This window comes from Euleptes europaea, chromosome 1, assembly GCF_029931775.1.
Source record: "Euleptes europaea isolate rEulEur1 chromosome 1, rEulEur1.hap1, whole genome shotgun sequence".
In the NCBI taxonomy this organism is placed as follows: Eukaryota; Metazoa; Chordata; class Lepidosauria; order Squamata; family Sphaerodactylidae; genus Euleptes; species Euleptes europaea.
Genome location: NC_079312.1, coordinates 13,663,012 through 13,681,112, shown reverse-complemented (window position 1 = coordinate 13,681,112; position 18,101 = coordinate 13,663,012). Strand labels below are relative to the sequence as shown.

General features: G+C 46.5%; 2 protein-coding genes across 2 annotated transcripts in view; one reads left to right on the top strand and one right to left on the bottom strand.

The window, feature by feature from the left end:
• The window catches only part of LOC130493464 (zinc finger protein 396-like), a 166,491-nt gene that overhangs the window by 5,008 nt on the left and 143,382 nt on the right, over positions 1-18,101 (top strand). The window lies entirely within an intron of this gene.
• LOC130491508 (gastrula zinc finger protein XlCGF57.1-like) lies at positions 1,112-15,486 on the bottom strand. Its single transcript, XM_056865261.1, has 6 exons — positions 15,295-15,486; positions 14,670-14,784; positions 10,844-10,984; positions 8,950-9,369; positions 1,274-2,287; positions 1,112-1,179 (listed from the first exon to the last, which is right to left on the bottom strand). Exons 1-6 carry the CDS (start codon positions 15,484-15,486, stop codon positions 1,112-1,114), a joined length of 1,950 nt encoding a protein of 649 aa, XP_056721239.1.

The window sequence follows — 18,101 nt, the reverse complement described above, 5'->3', positions numbered from 1 at the left end:
AAGTGGTACTTTGCACCAAAAGATCTGCAATAGATGTACAAATCTAATCAAGCAAACTGTTGGAAATATTCAGACAAGGAAGGAACCTTTTTTCATCAGTGGTGGACATGTAAGAAAGCTCAACAATATTGGAAAGGGATACATCAAGAAATTCAAGGTATGCTGCATGTCAAATTCGAACTAAATGCTAAAAATATGTTGCTTGGGATGATACCAGCAGAAATTAAATCCATCCATAAAGAACTATATCAATATGCAACTGCTGCAGCCAGAATTGTGTTTGCAAAACATTGGAAAGCAAAAATCATAGAAGAAAGAATGGACTGGATTATAAAATTACAAGAATATGCAACAATGTCGAGACTAACTCACCTTTTAAAAAACCAATTTATGGAAGATTACAAACAGAAGTGGCAGGTGATGTTTGACAGATATTCATGAACGGAACAATGTAGATAATGGAGCAGTAAATAGGGGTTGAAGATATATCAGTAACAAAGAATATGTATATGTAAATGTATTTAGTCTTATTATTAGGTGAAATGACAGAGAACTGAATAACAGGTATGTAAAGAGAGCATATGTCTGTTTATGATTAATATAAAGTTAAGTATAGAATTGCACAATAGAACATTAAATTAAGATTAAATATGGGGCAAGAGCTAAATTATGACCATGTCTGTGCCTGGAGATATCAAATGATAAAATGACATGTTAAATTCCCTTGCCTGTTCCCCCCTATTCTTTTTTCTGTACCCTTTTTATCATGAAAAATAAAAAAAAATTAAAGGAAAAAGAAAATGCCCCCAAATTCACAGGAAGAATTGGAAATGACACCTAACATTCGAAGATGGGAAGGTTTTCACAGCACTGGGTGTGCCCAAGCCTATTGGTAGTTAAGGCTTCTCAGAGGTGATTGCCAATTAATTGTAAATGGTCTTTGATGAAATACTCTTGAAGTAGAGATATGGGAGCACACAGGCCATGGAGCTGGGGCAGGGGGCTATATAAAAGCCCTAGTGACATCCTGCCTCCATGATGGAAATTTGCTCTGGACATGGCAGGAAGATATGCTCACTCACACCTGTCTCAAAGATCTGCCCATTGTACTTTAGGCTTCCAAGAGGGTGCCGTGTAAAAAACTGAGAGAAGATGGGTGATCAAATTGGAGTGTCTCCACTGAAAAGGGGACAGGGGCCTTACACTAAGCATTCAAAGGTTTCTCCCCTGTGTGGATTCTTTGATGCCGTCGTGACTGAATCTCTTTCAACACTCTGAATATTTTTCTCCTGGTCTTTGATGCAATTGAAAATTGCGTCTCCAACTGAATCTCTTTTGACACTGAGCATCCAGGTTTTCTCTCCTGTGTGGGTTCTTTGATGCCGTTGAAGACTGTGTCTCTGATTGAATCTCTTCCCACACTCTGAGCATTCAAAAGGTTTCTCTCCTGCGTGGGTTCTTAGATGATTTTGAAGACTGCCAATGTGACGGAATCTGTTTCCACACTCTGAGCATTCAAAAGGTTTCTCCCCTGTGTGGATTCTTTGATGTCGTTGAAGATCGCATCTCTGACTGAATCTCTTTCCACACTCTGAGCATTCAAAAGGTTTCTCTCCTGTGTGGGTTCTTAGATGATTTTGAAGATTGCTACTCTGACTGAATCTCTTTCCACACTCTGAGCATTCAAAAGGTTTCTCCCCTGTGTGGGTTCCTTGATGCTGTTGAAGATGGCCACTCTGACTGAATCTCTTTCCACATTCTGAGCATTCAAAAGGTTTCTCCCCGGTGTGCATTCTTTGATGCACCTGAAGATTGCGTCTCTGACTGAATCTCTTTCCACACTCTGAGCATTCAAAAGGTTTCTCTCCTGTGTGGATTCTTCGATGTAGTTGAAGATGGCTACTCTGACTGAATCTCTTTCCACACTCTGAGCATTCAAAAGGTTTCTCCCCTGTGTGGATTCTTTGATGTCGTTGAAGATCGCATCTCTGACTGAATCTCTTTCCACACTCTGAGCATTCAAAAGGTTTCTCTCCTGTGTGGATTCTTTGATGTAGTTGAAGATGGCTATGCTGACTGAATCTCTTTCCACACTCTGAGCATTCAAAAGGTTTCTCCCCTGTGTGGATTCTTTGATGTAGTTGAAGATGGCTATGCTGACTGAATCTCTTTCCACACTCTGAGCATTCAAAAGGTTTCTCCCCTGTGTGGATTCTTTGATGTAGTTGAAGATGGCTATGCTGACTGAATCTCTTTCCACACTCTGAGCATTCAAAAGGTTTCTCCCCTGTGTGGGTTCTTTGATGCTGTTGAAGATTGACACTCTGACTAAATGTCTTTCCACACTTTGGGGGCTGAAAATGTTTCTCCCCTGTGTGTACTTTTCGGTGCACATGGAGCTGTGATCTGTATCTGAAGTACTTTCCACACCGAAAACATTTCTGTGCCACCATTCTACTATGCTTTGGGAAAAGTGCATTACCTTTTCTTCCAGGACAGAACATGCTTCCACTCTCTGTGCAGACAAATGTCTTTTCTCCTGAATGAATTATATGGCATTGAAAATGGTCTGATTTCTGTGAGAAGCTGTTGCCACAGTCTGAGCGACTGTAAGGTTTCTCTCCTTTATGTGTTCTTTGATGCCTAAGAAGCTCTGCTCTACAAGGAAAGCTCTTGTGACACTCCAAGCATTGATGGGTCTTCTTTCCACTGGGTATTTGCAAATGGATACCATATTGGCCCTGATCTGAGAAATTCACTCCACCCTCCACGGACTTATATGTTTCTTCTACCATATGGCTTAGTTCACGGTAATCCTGCCCTTGGTCATGAATGGGTTTAACCCTCTTCTTGACTATGTAATTTCTTTTCTGCCTCTTAGGTCCACCGTGATTCTTGAAGCTTCCTTTCCTATTTTCATTCTTCACTTTATTTGGCAATCGGTGATGAATGTCCTCATCACCCTTATTCCACTGATCATCCCCTGCTGGAATCAAAAGAGAGCTCCCGTTAGAACCCAAAGAGGTCTGATCATCCGTACGCAAAGCATTTCAGCAGCCTTTTCCTGCTCTACATTGAAAGGTACGTTAATAGACACTTTAAAGCAGGGGTGGGGAACCTCTGGCCCGCGGGCCGGATGCGGCCCGCGAGGCCATTTTGTCCGGCCCCCGGCCCGCCTGCCAAGGCCTGGAGCTCCATGGCCCACCTGCCGAGACCAGGAGCTAGCTATCGCTAGCCAGGTCCTTCTCCCGGTGCTTCGGGCTTTGCAGAGAGGCAGGAGAGCATGCTAACAAAACTAAAAGCTGATTGGGTGACTGTGGGGGCGTTTTCCCCAAGTCTCCCTGCTTCCCGTTCCTGGAGAGAAAGTTGTTGGGGGCACCTGAATCTCCTGCCGCTCTCCCCGGCCTGCGCCCTGGCGGCGCATTTTAAAGTTGTTGGGGGCACCCAAATCTCCTGCCCCTCTCCCCCACTCTTATTGCCCTGCCGATGGCCGCGCTGCACCCTCCACTGGCTCGGTGGGCTCCTACGCAGCTTTCCCCTCACTCTCCCCCGAGGCCAAAATACGTGAGTGCGTGTGTGCGCAAAGGCAGGGGAAGCCGCGGAGGTTTCTCCCCCATCGCTCCCAGCCACCCGTGCAGCTGGGGGCTGGCTGGTTTTTGTGTGTGTGTGTGCACGCGCGCACGAAGCAGGGGGAAGCCGCGGAGGCTTCTCTCTGATCGCTCCCGGCTGCTCACGCGGCTGGGGGCTGGCTGGTTGGCTTGCTTGCTTGTGTGTGTGCGCGCACAAAGGCAAGGGAAGCCGCGGAGGTTTCTCCCCCTTTGCTCCCGGCCACCCGTGCAGCTGGGGGATGGCTAGCTGGCTATTGTGTGTGTGCGCGCGTGAAGCAGGGGGAAGCTGCAGAGGCTTCTCACTGATCACTGTCAACATATGTCAAAGTTATGCCTAGTCTGCAGTTTGCTAAATAGATCATACTGATCAGAGTGACAGCTAAGTCATGTGATGGTGCTGGGCTGATCCAGTTTGTACAGCCAGGAATGGGGATTTCCAGAATGACTCATCTCAGGTGAACTGTGATTGGTCATGAATGTGTATATAAGTCTGTGTAGTGAAGTAAGTTACTTCTTGCCTGAAATATACATGCTGGTGGAGCATGCTGATGCTCAGAGCTGTGAATGTTAATAGCCAAAGGACTCTGTGTAGATATTGTAAATAAACTGTACATAGCAGAACTACGTGGTGTGAAGTTGCTACCAGGTAAACTCCTGAAGTCCAGACAAGCTGTGCGCGACAGGGCTATGGGCCCAGATAGACTGCGCCGAGAGCTGGAGGTTCTATTGGAGTTGGTGAGCTACTGCCGTGAGTTGCTGCTGTGAGCGGTTTGGATGTCTACAGAGGCCAGCGACGCTGAGGACCTTGATGTACAGTCTGAAGACGGTTCAGTTGTTTCTGACCAAGAGTCGGAGGAGGAACCAGAGGAAGATAATCAGCTACTGCCGGTGAGCAAAGATATCATGGCGCAAGCTGCTTCTGCCCTGCTGATTGATAAACTGACCGCAGATAACTATGCCGTGTGGTCCCTGCGAATGGAGCATTATCTTAAGCATGAGTCATTGTGGATGTATGTGGATTCTCCCCCACAAGCTCCCACGCCTGAGGAAAGTTTAAAAGACCAGAAGGCATTAGCCACATTGATATTAAGTGTTGCTGATGACCAGTTGGTACATGTGGCGGGACAGGGGTCAGCTAAAGATGCCTGGAATAGCCTCAAGGCTGTATATGTGCAAGACACGGCTGGATCCCTTATTTCCCTGATGAGAAGGATTTATAGAAAGACTATGGAGCCAAATGAGAAAGTCAGAGCTCATTTGAATACCTTAGCAATGTATTTTCAACTGCTGGCTCAAAGGGGAAAGCAGATTTCTGACCAGGACCAGGTGTTTATTGTTTTAAGTTCCCTGACGGAGCGTTTCGACCCACTTATCTCAGCCCTTGAATCTGTTGACGCAGCAAAATTATCTCTGCAGTACATCACTGGCAGATTGTTAGAGGAAGAGGCACGATATACGCAACGGGAGTTGGCAGTTGGCCAGACCGGGAGCTGTGCCAAGCATGAGATAAGGAAGGATACAAGCCTCAGCTGTGCAACGAAGGTCTGTGAAGCAAGCAAGCCTATACCTGTAGCTTTACGTGTCAGGAAATGTTACAGATGTGGAGAGGAAGGCCACATTCAAAGATTTTGCCCTGCTGCAAAGAAATACAGAGGAGGAAACAAGACTCAATTTGTGACCAAACAGCAAGCTACGCTGGTGAGAGCGAGTCCAGACTCCCTGAATGACTCCCTGAATAATTGACTCAGGAGCTTCACAAATATTTGTGAGGGAGGAAAGGCTACTAATGAACTCACATCAGTCGCCGTTAGGTTATGTAAGTTTGGCAGATGGACGTTCTGCAACTGTTTCCTGTGAAGGAAGTGTAATGTTTGGAAGTTTAAACCATACATTCAATGATGTGTTTTGTATACCCTCTCTTGAGAGAAACCATTTTCAGAAATAAGTGCTGTAATATTCTCAAAGGTGATAAAATTATGGCAGTGGGGAATTTGAAAGATAATGTGTATGTGCTAGAGAACATGGCAGGTAAAGCACAAACAGTGTTAAATAAAAACCCTCACCATAAGTGTATACATTTGCTACATAGAAAACTCGGTCATGTAGGCTGGGGCACCTTGAATAAAACTCTTGCCCTGCTGGGCAATGAGAAGGTTGAAGGGTGCAAAACATATCTGGATTGTGATGTGTGCAAGCAAAGTAAGTCTAAAGCACACCCAGTTGCACAAAGGAGTGACAGAGTAACAAAAACCCCTCTATATCTTATACATAGTGATGTGGTAGGCCCTTTCCCAGACAGTATATCTAAAAGAAAATATCTTCTTCTTTTGATAGATGATGCCACAAGGTTCACATGGGTGTATCCCATAGCAAAGAAGTCAGAGGTGTGTGACACTATAAAGATGTGGGCTAACAATCTGCAAAGGCAATTGGGGCATAAAATCTGTAAGTTCCAAAGTGATTTTGGGGGCGAGTAAATGTCTGGTGAAATAGCTCATTGGTTTAAGACTCAAGGCATTGAACATAGAATTGCTAATGTATCTATGAGTCAAGAAAATGGTGTTGCAGAGAGAAAGGCAGGAGTACTGCAAACAATGATAAAATCAATGCTACTTGATGCTGGATTGCCAAAAATGTTCTGGGCTGAAGCAGCAAAAAATGCTTGTTATATATCAAATAGAATTTGGACAAGTGCCACAAACAATATTCCATACAAGGCTTTGTATGGGAAAGATCCCAGTTTGGATCATATCAGGATATTTGGCAGTAAAGCATGGGTCAATATACCACTGAAACAACGTAGGAAAGGTGGTGAAAGAGCAAAAAAGTTGACATTCATGGGGTATCAGACAGGGATGAAATCTTACCGTTTTGTGAATGACCAAAATGTATTAAGTTTCAGTCGTTCAGCTACATTCTGTGAGGATGCTAATTGGCCTAAGATACATGCAAACCAATTACCATCCACAGTACTGTTACCTATGAACGATGATTCTGATAACATGCCAGAAGTGAAACAGGAGGTGCAGTCACCAATACATGCAGACTCTGAGAGTGTGCAAAGTGCAGATCAGAGAGTAGTGCCAAGAGTGTCCTCTAGATCTACAAAAGGTGTTCCACCTCAAAGGTATGGTGTAACTGCTAACCATGTGTTTATTAAAGTTCCAACTGATTACAATGACGTGTTAAGTTTAGCCTCAAAAGAGAAAAATCCTTGGCTGCAAGCCATGGAGGTGGAATATAACTCATTGGTGTCAAATGAAGTATTTTCCTTATCTGAATTGCCGGCAGATAAGAAAACTCTGAGTTGCCGTTGGTTGTACAGACTCAAAACCTTGCCAAATAGAAATGTTAAATATAAGGCAAGATTAGTTGCGAGGGGAATTACGCAAATAAGAGTTGGAAACAATAAGAGTTGCATTAACCAAGGCTGGAGCAGAAGGAATGCTAGTTGATCATTTTGATTTTGATACTGCATATCTGAACGCACCTATTGAGGAAGAGCTATCTCTTGATCAAATACCAGGGTTTCAATGTCAAAATGCCAAAACAGTGTTAAAATTGCACAAGGCATTATATGGCTTAAAGCAATCAGGACATGCATGGAATATGTGTATAAAAAATGCTTTAACCAGAAAAGGGTTTAAGCAGAGTGTGTCTGATCCATGTCTGTATCAAGTGGAAATATGTAAACAAACCTGTTATTTATTACTTTTTGTGGATGATGTATGTTTAATGTACCACAACAAGGAACAGTTGAAATGGTTTATGCAGACCATACAGGAAATGTTTACAATGAAACATCTAGGACCAATTAAGAATTACCTAGGGGTGCAAGTCTCCAGAAATGAGAATGGTTGGTGTGCACTAAGCCAGGAGACTGAAATGTTTGAATACTGAAAGATTTCTATACTTAAAGAAATGGCTGTGTTTAACAAACGTTTGACTAGGGAGGTGTGTCAACATATGTCAAAGTTATGCCTAGTCTGCAGTTTGCTAAATAGATCATACTGATCAGAGTGACAGCTAAGTCATGTGATGATGCTGGTCTGATCCAGTTTGTACAGCCAGGAATGGGGATTTCCAGAATGACTCATCTCAGGTGAACTGTGATTGGTCATGAATGTGTATATAAGTCTGTGTAGTGAATGTAAGTTACTTCTTGCCTGAAATATACATGCTGGCGGAGCATGCTGATGCTCAGAGTTGTGAATGTTAACAGCCAAAGGACTCTGTGTAGATATTGTAAATAAACTGTACATAGCAGAACTGCGTGGTGTGAAGTTGCTACCAGGTAAACTCCTGAAGTCCAGACAAGCTGTGCGCGACAATCACTCCCAGCCGCTCATGTGGTTGGGGGCTGGCTGGCTGGCTTGCATGTGTGTGTGTGTGCGCCAGCGAAGGCGGGGGAAGCCGCGGAGGCTTCTCCTCGATAGCTCCCGGCTGCTCGTACTCGGGGGCGGGCGGGCTTGTGTGTCTGTGTGCGCGCGCAGAAAGGCGGGAGAAGCTGCAGAGGCATCTCCCTGATGGCTCCCGGCCGCTGCGCAGCCGGGGGGGGTGCCTGTATGTGTGTGAGGGGGGAAGCTGGGAACCCCTCCCTTTCTCTCCCTCTCTTTTCTTCCTTTCCTTCCTTCTTTCCCTCCTTTCCCTTCCTTCTCTGCATAGTTTCTCCAGGTGGTGGCTGGAGACCTGGCAACCCTAGCGTGCCTGTATGCGTGTGAGGGGGGAAGCTGGGAACCCCTCCCTTTCTCTCTCTTTCTCTCCCTCTCTTTCCTTCCTTCCTTCTTTCCCTCCTTCCCCTTCCTTCTCTACATAGTTTCTCCAGGTGGAGGCTGGAGACCTGGCAACCCTAGCGTGCCTGTATGTGTGTGAGGGGGGAAGCTGGGAACCCCTCCCTTTCTCTCTCTCTTTCTCTCCCTCTCTTTTCTTCCTTTCCTTCCTTCCTTCTTTCCCTCCTTCCTCTTCCTTCTCTGCATAGTTTCTCCAGGTGGTGGCTGGAGATCGCAACCCTAGCGTGCCTGTATGTGTGTGAGGGGGGGAAGCTGGGAACCGCTCCCTTTCTCTCTCTCTTTTTCTCCCTCTTTTCTTCCTTTCCTTCCTTCCTTCTTTCCCTCCTTCCCCTTCCTTCTCTGCATAGTTTCTCCAGGTGGTGGCTGGAGACCTGGCAACCCTAACCTCTCCCCCCCATACCTACAACTGGTATGGCCCTCGAATGATGTTATAAATATGGAAATGGCCTTTGGCATGAAAAAGGTTCCCCACCCCTGCTTTAAAGGGACATGAAGGCCTGCTGCATCAAAAAGGCTTGGTTTAAAATGTAACCATTTATACAGCCCCTCACCTGAGTGAATTATTTCATGTGAAGTAAGGGCTGTCTTCAGACTGAAGGTCTTTCCGCATTCCTCGCAATCATATAGTTTCTCTCCTGAGGGAATTTGTCTCTTAGAAATAATACTCAGATTCTTACTGAAGGTCTTTCTAAAGGCCACACTTGAATTTTCGTTTTCCCTGGAGCGGTTTCTCCGGTTAGCACAGAGGCCTTTGTTCCTTCTTGTTTTGGTTGACCTTTCTTCTTGGACTGAGATTTCACACAAGCCCCCTCCTTGGGAAGGAATGGCCTTATCCTTCCTCTTGTCTGCATGGCTTCCCTCCTGCTGCTGTGGTCCATCTGCATCCCCAACGTTTCCTTTGGAGTCTTTATTCTTGGCTTTTTCCAAAGAGAACCCCTGGAATCCCCCAACCGTCTCCTCTACATGTGCTGCTGGAATAAAGAAAGAGATCCAGTCAGCACCTGCGCAAGAAGCCATCAGGCACCCATCAGGCACTGTTCATTAATCAGACCTTCTTCCTCTCCCATGGCTAAGCCACTGGGCATACCTTATCCCCTGCCAGGCCACCCAGGTTAGCAGCTTTTGTATTCTGCCTATCTCTCCCCTCCCAATACTCCTTATGTGTACTTTCCCCCCTTAAAGTGGCAAAGAATCATTCCCCCACTGTTCACATTTGACTTGTCAAGCAATGCTTTTGAGTCTCTGCTATTGATAAATAAATAGAAGAGACAAAGATGACAAGATATTGTCGAAGATAGGAGTCATTTATGCATGGGAGTTTTACCTGAGGTTCATTGCTGGCTGGACCCACACTTCCCTGTTGGGAATTTATGCACAAGCAGTCTCCAAACTCAAATCTAATCCTGCCACTTTAACTTTATACGCTGCTTTGTAATTGGCTGTGAGAGAAAGCAATCTTGCATGTCCTGAGCTTGCCTTATGCATGGGGATTTCACCCAGACTGCGCTCAGGGGAGATGGAAGAATCGAGTTAATAGAGGAATGGGAAGTCCTGGGATTTGTAAGGGCTGACGGCGAGGTAATCTCTAATGGACGGAAAACTCATGCATAACCACTCTTAACCACTATACCATGCTGGCTCTCCACGACAGAGAGGGAAAGGGAGGGAGAGAAGGTTCTTATATGAGAAAAGAAATCCATGGAAGAGGAAACTTTTTTCTGGAGGAATGGAAACCTGGTCAAGATTAAACCCCACAATCCCAACCAGAGTAAGTGGATGGATCCTTTCCTGATTGCAGTCAGAGGGGATGATGGTAATCCCATCTGGGGGACAAGTGTGTGTTAATGGTTGGCTACTGAGAAATTAGAATGGGGCCCTTTCCAGAGTCTTATTGAAGGCCTCTCAGTCCTGCATTGACCTCAGGCCAAGACACCTTCTCTGGCTTGGATGATGGCCACAACACTGGCCTCAGTTGCCCCTTGGCCAGCCAGGCTGCATGGGTCACTCTACCCAGCCATTCTGAGGTTTGCTTTTCCTGCCACCCCACCACCTCGAGGATCCCAAAAGGGAGCAAGTAACTGGGCAAGTGTCAAAGCAACAGACTGCTGTTCAAGATGTTGATTCACAAATCAGACAAGTGGCACAATCCTACTGTCAGCAATTTGCACCTATGAAAGTTCCTTACCCAGAGAGGCCACACTCCCGTAGTTCTCCAGCATGACTTCCCTGTATAGAGCTCTTTGGTTTGGATCCAGTAGGGCCCACTCTGCCTCAGTGAAATACACAGCCACCTCCTCAAAGGAAACCGGAGACTGAAAGAAAAAGCAGATTCCTTTGTCAGAGATCATGCAAGGCAGAGGCAACAATCAGGAAGGGGGCACTCTGGGAGGGTGCAGGATGGAGAGTTCAGCATATGAAAAAGGAGTGGCGTTCAGAGCCTCTTACCAGGGCCCCTTAACAACAACTCCAGGAGAAAAGACTTCCTGAGAAAGGAGAGGGGACCTAGACCCCATACCTGGACTAGAGATACAGCAGCTATTTCCACATCTCCGCAAAGAGAACGGATCAACACTGTCTCTTCACTCCCTGCGAAGAAGAGAAAAGTGGAAGAAAGGGTATTAGCCTTGACTTCCTCTTTGGTTATGTGAATGTGCTTCACGCACCCCTGTTCCCAGGGCCGTGAAAGCTTGCCCTATGTATCCTTAAAACATCTGTAACACTTTGTAGTAGGTTCTGGGAGAGGCAGAAGAGAAGCAAAAGGTACCCATCAGCCTTGGGGGGGGGGGGGGCTTTAAATGCTGCTGACCCATTTCAGACTTCTCTGGAACTTGAAACCTGTCCTGTGAACTCTGGAGCTCAAAAACGTGACAGCTTCTCTTCTGGAACCAGTGGGATACAATCATCCCTGGATACAAACTCCTTAGAAATGACAGGGAAGGGTGTACTGGAGGGAGTGTTGCTATGTTTATCAAGGAAGGATTAGTGTCTAATATACTAGAAACCATAAAAAGGGCAGACTCATCCACAGAATCCTTGAGGGTGACAATTCCAGGCCCAAAGATAATTTAGTACTAGGGACATCCTAGCAGCCCCCTGACCAAAGGCTCAGGGTGATGTAAAGATGGAGAATGAAATCAGGGAAGCATCCAAAGATGAAGTAGTAATAATGGGAGACTTTAACTACCCTCATATTGACTGGATAAATACATGCTCCAGTCAAGACAAAGAGATCAAATGTATAGACATCCTCAATGACTGTGTCCTTGAACAGTTGGTCATGGCCCTAACCAGAGGGGAGGAAATCCTGGACTTAATACTCTGTGATGCAGCCAGCAACTTAGTGTGGGATGTGGATGTTGTTGAGCCAGTTGGCAATAGTGACCACAATGGCATCAAATTTAATTTATATGTATGTGGGAAAGTGCCTGGGAAATTTCACACAATTACCTTTGAGTTCAAAAGAGGGAACCTCTCTAAAATAAGAAACCTGGTAAAAAGGAAGTTGAAAAGAACAGTTAGGAGGGTTAAATCTCTGGGAAAGGCTTTGGGGCTACTCAAGTCCACAATACTATAGGCCCAGCTAGATTGTATACCCCAGGTCAGGAAAGGTGGTAATATGTCCAAGAGGTCACCGCCATGGAACCCAGGTAAGGTGAGGGAAGCTATTAGAGAAAAAAAGGCTTCCTTCAGAAACGGGAAGGATTGCCCAAACCAGGCAAACAAAACCAAACACAAACTTGCACAAAGGAAGTGCAAGCAGACAATTAGAGATGCAAAAAATGATTTTGAGGGGCATATCACTACATATCAAGACCACAATAAGAAATTCTTGAAGTACATTAGGAGTAGGAAACCAGCTAGGAAATCGTTTGGACCATTGAATGACAATGGGAGTAAAGGAACACTAAGGAAGCCTTAGGCAGTTGCTGAGAAACTAAATGAATTCTTCTCATCTACCTTCACTGTTGAAGATATAGGGCAGATACCTTCTCCTGAACAGAGATTTTGGAGAGGGGAGAATGAGGAACTGAGGCAAATAGTGCTAACAAGGCAGGAGGTCCTAGAACACCCAAACTGTAGATGACACCAAATTATTTAGTGTGGTTAAAACAAAATTGGACTGTGAAGAGCTCCAAAAGGAACTCTTCAAACTGGAGCAATGGGCATTAAAATGGCAAATAAGATTCAATGTGAGCAAATGTAAAGTTATTCATATTGGGGCAAAAAAATATATACACATATAAACTGATGGGATCTGTGCTGGCAGCGACAGACCAAGAAAGAGATCTTGGGGTGGTAGTGGATAGCTCAATAAAGATGTCAACTCAGTGTGTGGCTGCTGTAAAAAAGGCAAATTCCATGCTGGCCATAATTAGATGAAGAATAGAGAATAAAACTGCTGCTATCACACTATCCTTGTACAAATCTATGGTGAGTCCACACCTGGAATACTGTGTACACTTCTGGTCATCACAGCTAAAAAAGGATATTGCAGTTTGAGAAAGTGCAGAAAAGAGCAACCAAAATGAACAGGAGACCAGATCAACTGCTCTATGAGAAGTTGTTAATACACTTAGGGCTGTTTAGCTTGGAAAGGAGACGTGACAGTGGTCTATAAAATTATGCATGGTATGGACAGAGGAGACACGGAGAGATTGTCGTCCTCATAATACTAGAGCATGGGGTCATCTGCTGATGCTGGAGGGTGAGAGATTCAAAACAGATAAGAGGAAGTATTTCCTTACACAACACATAAATTGTGGAACTCCCTGCCCAAGGATGTGGTAATCTCTTCCAACTTGGAAGGCTTTAACAGGATCGTGGACATGTTCATGGAGGAGAGGGCTATTCATGGCTACTAGTCAAAATGGATATTAGTCATGATGCATACCTATTCTCTCTAGTATCAGAGGAGCCTATCATATTAGGTGCTGTGGAAGACAGGCAGGACAATGCTGCTGCAGTCATCTTGTTTGTGGGCTTCCTAGAGGCACCTGGCTGGTCACTGTGTGAATAGACTGCTGGACTTGATGGGCCTTGGTCTGATCAAGCAGGTCTTTTCTTATGTTCTAATGTTCTTATGGATCAGAGCAAAGGCCTAAGTAGACAATTCTCCCACCAGCTGGGCACTCGGACACGCCCTTGAGTCCAGGCTGGTGGGAGAAGAAGGAGGAGGCGAAAATGACATTACATGGCACCTCGCTGTCACATTTGGCCAAAAAACCAATATCAACTCAGCGCATCTGGAAATTCAAGGCAATATGCCAACCATCTACTGACCAACTAATTGCACTGGGCATTTGCAAATGGATACCACATTGACCCTGATCTGAGAAATTCATTCCACACTCCAAGGTTTCTTCTACCATGTGGCTTAGTTCACGGTGATCCTGCCCTTGGTCATGAACGGGTTTAACCCTGTTCTTGACTATGTAATTTCTTTCCTGCCTCTTAGGCCCGCCGTGATTCTTGAAGTTTCCTTTCCAATTTTCATTCTTCGCTTTATTTGGCAATAGGTGATGAATGTCCTCATCACCCTTATTCCACTGATCATCCCCTGCTGGAATCTAATGATCAACTAATTTCACATCCAGGTTTTTGGCCAGAGGCAACATCAACGTGACATCGCATCCGCCCCAAGCCCCTCCCCAAAGCTGTGGGGCATGCCAGACCACAGCCTGGCACCCCTAGTCCAGCATCGTATTTCCATAGCGGCCTGTCAAATGCTCTGCTAAGGATGAGCACAAAACACATTCTTCCACTATTCCTGCCCCCTAGTAACTGGTTTTCAGAGCTATGCTGCCCTTCATGTGCAGACTCCGTTTATTTGCAAGACTCAAGAGCTCGGCTGAGATTTGTCTGCCTTTTCTTCTGAGCCACCTTGATTACAGTAACCAATGTGAGGAATTGCGTCCATGAATTTGTCGAACTCTCTTTTGTCTGTGTGTGTAAAGTGCCATCAAGTCACAGCTGACTTATGGCAATCCCTTTTTGGGGTTTTCATGGCAAGAGACTAACAGAGGTGGTTTGCCAGTGCCTTCCTCTGCACAGCAACCCTGGTATTCCTTGGTGGTCTCCCATCCAAATACTAACCAGGGCTGAACCTGCTTAGCTTTTGAGATCAGACGAGATCAGGCTAGCCTGAAAATTAGTGAACATTGCGTGCCACAAGTTGGGTGGAAAAGCATTTCTTTTTTCCCCCTTGACCAGAACTCTCTACCCATCAAATTCACTGGTTGCCCCAATCCCATCAGGCATAATGATTCCTTACTGCGTGAGAGGGCATCTCGGGCACGCTCCAAGGCCTGGGTTCGCTGCCTTTCCTCCAATGGAGCTCTTTCCGCCTCACAGAGTTTAGCTTCCGTCTTCAGGGATGGACGCCACCTCTGAAACAGCAATGAGGGGAACAGATAAGAGACGGACTGGAAAGACACCAAGGAACGGACCCTGCCCCACTCCCATACTCAGATCCTTTCTATCTGCAGATCTGGTAAGGTTTTCTTTCAACCCTGGTGAATTATCTGGAGAGATAAGAAATTTCCTAGAAGTGGTTGCTGAAGAAAGTTGTGAAACCTCCCGTTTGGATAACACTTGGTCAAATATCAGGAAGGGAAGCTTTAGGAGGCCAGTGTCGTTGCATGAACTGGAAACCTGGAAAGAAAAGCCCTCACCTGTTCTGCCTGCCTCTTCTTCTCTGCCTGACTCAGGAGGAAGCCTTCGGCCAGGGCCACCGCCTGGGAACTGGTCTCCGGCCCGCATCCTCTGACCCAGCGCTGCATTTCCTGGGGCAGGATGGTCAGGAACTGCTCCAGGATCACCAAGTCCAGGATCTGCTTCTTGCTGTGCGCCTCCGGCTTCAGCCAGTGGTTGCAAAGTCCATGGAGCTGGCTGCAAACCTTTCGGGGCCCATCGACTTCACAGTAGCGGAACTGCCGGAAGCGCTGACAACGTACTTCTGAGTTCAGGGGCTCCTGATCCCAGATCTCTGGCACAGCTCCCTTCCAGAATTTGACACCTCTCCCAGCTTGGATGGGCTGAGAGCCTTTTCTTGCTCTCTTGCCAGGTCCTTCTGGGTCCTGCTCTTCCATTTCCTTCCCTTTCTATTGGGTCATCTCTATTGGGTGAGTAGAGATCGGTTTACTCACTTGGCTATGAAGAGAAGCTTCTCCCTACAGGGGAGGGGGAAGGGACAGACAGCAATGTGCAAAAAGGAAAACAAAAGAGAACAGAGAAACACGATGGATCAGAACCAAAGGGCCACTCTTGGTTTGCAATATCATGTCACTATATTACATACCAGGTTTTTTTAGATATGTGTGTGTGTCACTGTGACAGGGGGCTAAAGATTTGGGCTACTCCACATAAGGAAAAACGGCACAACCCTCCCCCTCCCCACTCCCCCATCCCATTTTCTGAGGTGGCTGAACAGCATGGGGGTGCAACCTTGTGCAGTTACTCCACAGTAGCCCCATCAAGCTCCTCGGCCATATCTGACGGCGGCCCAGCTGATGTCCAGTCCAGCCTCTCTGTCAGGCCTGTATCTCAGTTGTTTACTTTCGCTTTCCTGCCGACCAGACTCAAGGATTGTTATGCCTACTGAACTCTGTTTGAAGCTCTGTTTTTGATATGTAATCTCTCTCCTTTTCAGTGCTTTTATATTACCAAGTTCAAGCCAGACAGCTCCATAGCTGTCACCCTTTCCTTTATGCTCTGTTATCCTATTTTGACCAGTAAAACCAGCTTCTTTGGACCTGACTGTCTCTGATGTGGTTTTTGGTTCAAGTGGGCCAAGGGCTGACACTCTCCTGGTCTGTGCACTGCTCCTAGTGGGAAGGACATAAGGTTGCCAATCTCCAGGTACTAGCTGGAGATCTCTTGATATTACAACTGATCTCCAGCCGATAGAGATCAGTTCACCTGGAAAAAATGTCCACTTTCGCTATTGCATTCTATGGCATTGAAGTCCCTCCCCAAACCCTGCCCTCCTCAGGCTCTGCCCCAAAAACCTCCTGCTGGTGGCCTGGAAACCCTAGAAGGACAGGAAGCACTGAAACGGTTAAACTGAAAGATGCTGTTTGCTAGAGGGGCCAAATAAGTAGTGGGGGAGATGAAAGGCTCTTTTGCTGTGGGGGGTGGAAGGGTTTGCTTCTGCATTGGCAAAGAGCAGGAAGGGCTTCACAGCACAAGGGGAAGCCTTTCAGCCGGATCCTGGGAGGTTTACCTTGGAGTAAGTCATTGGGGGATATAAGCTTTTAGACCTTGGAAGGGAGGAGGGCTGGGATCGTACTATGCCAGGGTGGTGTTCATGGGGTTGCCAACTCCCACAGGGCAAATACCTGGACATTTGGGGGTGGAGTTTGAGCAAGGCTGGGTTCCAGGCAGCAGCTCCCTCAACTGAGGTGCAGCATTTCTGTAATCTTTTTCATCTAACTCCTCTCTCCAGGGTGTGGGATGTGGCTGCCTAGGTATTCAGAAGAGTTTGGGAACTGAAAGAAAAGGATCATCCACCACCTCAAATGACCCCACACCCCAGCAGAAGTTGGATGGAAAAGGGGACTGGGTAAAAATCGGGTCTAGATAGATTTAAATGGATCCTCATGAAATCATGTGACTTTTTTTTACATGGATCCTTGCTATTTTTCCATTGGATCACTCCAGATTTACCATCACATTACATATCATTTCTATAGCCACAAATTAGCAGCTAAAACTAGACTGTTTTGCTCAAGGGGGTAGGTGGGAGATTCCAACCCTGAACTTGGCAACTACCAATGCTCCTTTGCATCGCGTAAAACTCCCTGCACATAGAAGGCTAGAACTGCAAGGAGAAAGGCTGTGCCCACTGTCCCTACTTGTGTGAATCAGGTCAGAGATTGATGTCTTCTGGGTGTGTCTGATCGGGCCTCTTCTTCCATCCAGCACATGGCGCTACTAAGCCTGAAGAGAGCCTGCAACTCTGGTTCATAATCGTGGGAAGCCTGGAGGGTGGAAGAAAAGCAGCCCACAAATCAATCCACAGCCCACAACTCAATCCACAGGACCAGGATTTCTAGAGGGAGAAGGGGAAAGTGGAGAACAGAGGGGGGTCTCCGCTGACGTGCCTCTCCAGGACTATGGACTCTCTCTCCCTTTGACTGTCTGGGGTATTGTGTCCTCCCCCCACCCCCCAATCCAGGCCAGGAAATAAACTGGTTTTTATTCTCATGCGGTCAAAGATTCAAACACTCACATATTTCTCTGCAGGAAGCTCACCCCCAATCCAGCCCCCTCTTCACCCTGCCTTTCCTTGAGTCACCCCCCCTCCCCAGGACTAAGGTTGCCAGGTCCCTTTCTGCAACCGGAGGGAGGTTTTTATGGGCGGAGCCTGAGAAGGGCGGGGTTTGGGGAGGAACTTCAATGCCATAGAGCCCAATTGCCAAAGCGGCCATTTTCTCCAGCGGACCTGATCGGTGTCGCCTGGAGATCAGTTGTAATAGCGGGAGATCTCCAGCTAGTACCTGGAGGTTGGCAACCCCACCTAGGACCCATCCCCTCCTGTCTCCCACCCACCGTCCACATCTGGATCACTTGCAAAAAAGGCCTCTGCAATGCAGGGAAGGAAGGGGCTGCATCTCTCCCCCTCCCACCCCCAAGCCTTATGCAGAGAGGTGGGGGGAAAACGGATAACCAGACGGAAAAGCCCCCCCCCAGGCTTTTCAGCGTG